Source organism: Poecilia reticulata, linkage group LG12, assembly GCF_000633615.1.
Source record: "Poecilia reticulata strain Guanapo linkage group LG12, Guppy_female_1.0+MT, whole genome shotgun sequence".
Taxonomy (NCBI): domain Eukaryota; kingdom Metazoa; phylum Chordata; class Actinopteri; order Cyprinodontiformes; family Poeciliidae; genus Poecilia; species Poecilia reticulata.
The window spans coordinates 8,516,180-8,520,581 of record NC_024342.1 but is presented as its reverse complement, the minus strand read 5'-3'; the positions used below and the strand labels follow the sequence as shown (position 1 = coordinate 8,520,581).

Here is a 4,402-nt window from a genome sequence, read left to right as displayed (position 1 = left end):
TACTTTAAATAATGTTTCTATTTAAAAACAAAATTGTGAGAAGAAGAATGTTAGCTGTAGATCTGAGTGTCTGGGTATCTTTCATTTGTACCTCTGCTGTTGTGGAAATTTTTTGAAAAGTTTGCAAAGTAAATGAATTGGCAGTGTTTACGTAAAAATGTCTCATAAAATTCCAGCATAAAGGTCAAATTATTTTTCTTCTAAGCCGTAAGGGAATGTAATAAAAGGAAAGTGCTGTTCGCTTTTGTGTTGTATGTCTTAGACCTCATGTGGAAATCACATCTGGACTGCTCACATTTTATCTCATACATGCAAAAATAGACAAAATCAGATACTGAAATACCAGCATACTGATTTACTGTTTACTGGTTTACATGTAAATGAGCAAAACCTGCAATCTTTGCAATCGATTAATAAAACAACTAATTGTGAGAAATTTTTATTTATTTTTTTACTTCATTTAGTGGGTGAAGTAAGAAAGGCTGCAAGTGAAATCAAACAACAGAATCAGATGGAGTGGCAGCTGTGTAAACTGAGAGAGCAAACATCAAAACAGGAAAAGGATGCTGCAGTTCTGTCGGTGACTTCTGAGGCAGAACCGAATATATTTGAGACTGAAAAGTGACAGTTAACACAATGAACCAAAACATCAAAGCAGAAAGTCTCGGGGCTCTGCCTAAGAGGTGTGCCGCATAAAATCTGTTATTTTTGCAGGTTTGTAGTTTTAACTGAGTAAACTGCTCAGATGTTTCCGCAAAGCTAGCTGCAGTCGGACAACCGATGCACTTCAATTTCAGGAATGTGTTCGGTTTCTGCACCGTCTGCCCTTAGCTGCCCCTGATTTACTTACATTCCTCTGCATAAACTTATTCTCTTAATTTCATCAACACGCTGGGTGAAATTACAATGTTTCGCCCTCCGCTACTATCAGTGGGTCACAGTCTATGTTCTCACATATGCGGACTGTTTTCTCTGATTCTTCTCCAAGGTGTAAGTGTAACCTCCACGCCTCCCAGTGCCTGCTGACTGAGGGGAACCTCCAGTGCCAGTGTGAACACAACACCACCGGGCAGGACTGCCAGCGATGCAAGAAGGGCTTCAAAGCCAAGTCCTGGAAAGCAGGTTCCTATCTGCCTGCACCAACTGGGACCCCCAACACCTGTACGTACCTGCTTCACGCATTGTGCTCATCCGAAGTAGGGTGGTCAGACGTTTGGGTCCACTCATCACGGGATAAAGCGTCAGACATTTTGGGCTATAAATCTTATAATTCATAGAAAGTTGCAGGTGAATTTTATGGTTTTTTTTAGTGGCTATCAAACTCCTGAAACAAGCCTGGGGGAATATTTTTCCACTCTTCATGGTTATGATCAGAAGGTTTATGATCTCAATTCACAAACTTTCAACAGAAGTTTAAAATGTTGTTTAGTTGCTAATTAGAACCTGATTAGTTTTGTTTGCCCTTTTGGAAGACACAAATGTATCCAAATGTAGGTGTTCATGCTAGGTAAAGTTAGAGAATGTAGAGATATTTTTTTTTATTATTCATTCTGCCCATTAATCCTGCATTACTCTCTGTGAAAAAGTCACACAGTATTTTGCTACCACTACCAAGCTTGATCATTAATGCAATCTTCCTAAATGTGTTAGAATGAACTTGATTCGGCTAAAAATTATTCTCGTCTGTGTAGCCAAACAGCTCAACTTTTTTCTCATCTGATATTTGAGCTTTTTTTCCCCAGGATGCATTTTGCTCATCCATTTAGAAAGTTGTCAATTCAACATGATTTGGGTGGAGAGGCTTCCTTGTTGGTCGTCTTGCTCTCACTCCATGACGATCTAAATCTCACTTCACCACAACTCTGGTTGTTCCAGCATGAGATCTCCTCGAGCCGCAGCGTTTCCTGGGTTGTTTGTGAACATCGAAACAATTTCCTTCCGTCTGAAGGAAATCGTTGACAGCTCAGGTGTTCGTCAAGACCCAGAAAAGTGGTGACACATTTGAAAAACTCAACTCCTGTATGAATATTTGAACTGATGATCTTAGAATTGGAATTTTATTGATCTGCAGTTCTCCTCACATCTCACATAATTTCTTTGATTTTCTCATTATAGGAGAATTGGTCAGCGCTGCCAAAAATATTTTTTTGATGTTGGTAAAGAGAAACTGCCAGCTGCACTCAGTTGTGGTCATTAATAAGAAGCTAGTCCTTGGCTTTTTCAATGCGAAATATATTTTTGAAATCTTTGAGACTCTCGATTTTCAGGAATTCAGACTTGTTGGGGGAAAAACAGTTCAGATGAATCTTGAAAGGACAAAATGATATGGCGTGCATATCCCTGATGAGTGTGTGCAAACTCCTGACTTCAATTACGACAGACACAGATAGGTTCTGACAATAACATGATAAATGTGTAAATACTCTAACGTGTAAAAAAGTAAAATAAGAAAGACGTTTTACAAAATTAATTTTTACATTTATAGTTGCTGTTTACATTTATATCTGCTGTACAAGCTAGCATTAGCATTACTTCACAGCTAAAGGAAGCTAGAAACATAATGATTAAAATCTCCCAAACATTGCAGGACTGTTTGGGTTTTGATTTTTACTGCAATGTGACAATCGTTTAGGTCAGACATTTTTCTAATAATTCCTAAAATTACAACTGATATGATTCATTTTTATGGCTGCAATAAGCAACAGTTATAGATGTACCATTTGCTAACTACAGCATACTTTTCTGAAAAAGCCCCAAAGCACGATTCAAACCGATTTCTGAAGTTCAAATGGTTGAACTTTGTTGCACTCTGTTAAGCCTTCATGTTATTCGGTTCATGTCTTGCTCTCTCACTGGCAGAATGAACCAGAAACAAATGGTGGTTAAATTACTTCAAAGTCAAGACCATGAACTTTGTTTCCAAGGGCTGCAGTCTGTCTCACTGTAGTACAATCGATGCATTAATTGCATCATAACAAGCATAATTCATAACAAGAATAATTCTTATCTAAGAAGAGTTGACATTCATTAGTTTTATCTCATAAAAGATTTTGAATTACTTTTTTTTGCTCCATATTGTACTGATGAATGTACAGTAGGCGTCACTGTGACTCTCAGCTCCTGAATGAAAAGTAGAACCAGAAGAACAGGCTGAAAAGAAAGGAAAGATTACGAGGACACTAAGCTCTTTGGAGTTTCTGTGACCTGCTTGCAGAGAGCAGATCAGGGATGTGCAGCAGCACAGCGGTGTGTGAGGAGGAAATCCTTTTGGAGAGAGTAACCAGGCACAGCAGCTAGCTATGATAAAATAATAATCTAGGGCAGCCCCTCCCCACTTTTCTGCTTTTACACTGCCACACTCTTTATGCAATAAGAGAAACACCAGTGGAGATGCACACACACTTTTACATGCACCCACACTGCAGAAAGTTGTCAGTTTTCTACCCCCCCAACCCCCCATCCCACTCTGCTGTTGTTTCCAACTCACTTATATTAGTGCTGACACACACCTTAAGACCTCACCCCTGGCCTTTTAAAACTCTTGGATCCCATTAGTGGCATTTAAAAATTTAAATGTTTGCAGCTTCCGCTTGGTTGCAATAGAAAGCAAAATGTCCATAGCTTTGAAAAAGCCATAATCCATTAAACATCGCAAGACTAAATCTAAATTTAGTTGAAAAATAAGCTTTATTTGGGGGAAAAAAGCAAATAAGAAAGACACTTAACTGGGGAGAACGAACATATGAATCTGGAAAAGAGGAAAATATGGGATCAGGGGAAGACGGTTCAGATCCTGTAATTACTCCGGGATGGTGAGAGGTTGGTCTTCTGCAACCCTTATTTTTCTTAGCAGCTTTTTCCCCCACCTGAGTCTGATAAATGAGCCAGAGTCGAGTCTTTAGGCAAATTGAATGCATAAATAAACACGTTCTCATCTCTGCTTCCTTTTCTTATTCTCTTTCAGGTACAATTGCTGGTTCCCCCTCCGGTTCTAGTAAGTAATAATGCAAAGCAAAGCAGAAGATGTGCTACTCATTTCTGCCTCTCTTCCCCACTCGCTTCTTATCCCTTTTCTGTTGCACTGAAATTTTGAAGTTAACCATCTTTTTTTTTTTTTACATCTGTATCCCTGCTAAACTCCACCTCTCTCCCCTGTGATGTTCAGCTGGCTCTCTCCAGTCGCTCATTTCTTTTTTTTTTTCTTCCCCCCCACCACATCTCTACACTTGGTGAGCCCTTGGAGCTTCATTATTAATAGATCTCTCTGTCGCCACATCCTTTCATCACAGAACATCACACTAACCTGCACAGAAGGAATTCTTCCACATATCTGCTTTTTATATTTAGACTAATGACAGTTTGCCGCTGATGGATTGAAGGAAGGAGGAATGAGTGGGGGTGG

At 39.3% G+C, this 4,402-nt stretch overlaps 1 protein-coding gene across 9 annotated transcripts in view; it reads left to right on the top strand.

Moving 5' to 3' along the window:
- Positions 1–896: 896 nt before the first annotated feature.
- The window catches only part of LOC103473424 (sarcoplasmic reticulum histidine-rich calcium-binding protein-like), a 23,465-nt gene continuing 19,959 nt past the window's right edge, over positions 897–4,402 (top strand). For 5 of the 9 annotated variants that reach the window (XM_017307916.1, XM_008423664.2, XM_008423659.2 and 2 more), the window contains exons 1-2: positions 898–1,161; positions 3,965–3,994. In XM_017307916.1, the coding sequence (XP_017163405.1) occupies positions 945–1,161; positions 3,965–3,994 (247 nt within the window). In that variant the 5' untranslated portion in view covers positions 898–944. Of the gene's footprint in view, positions 1,162–3,964; positions 3,995–4,402 lie in introns of all 9 variants that reach the window. The other 4 variants (XM_008423660.2, XM_008423661.2, XM_017307918.1 and 1 more) reach the window with 2 other exon arrangements.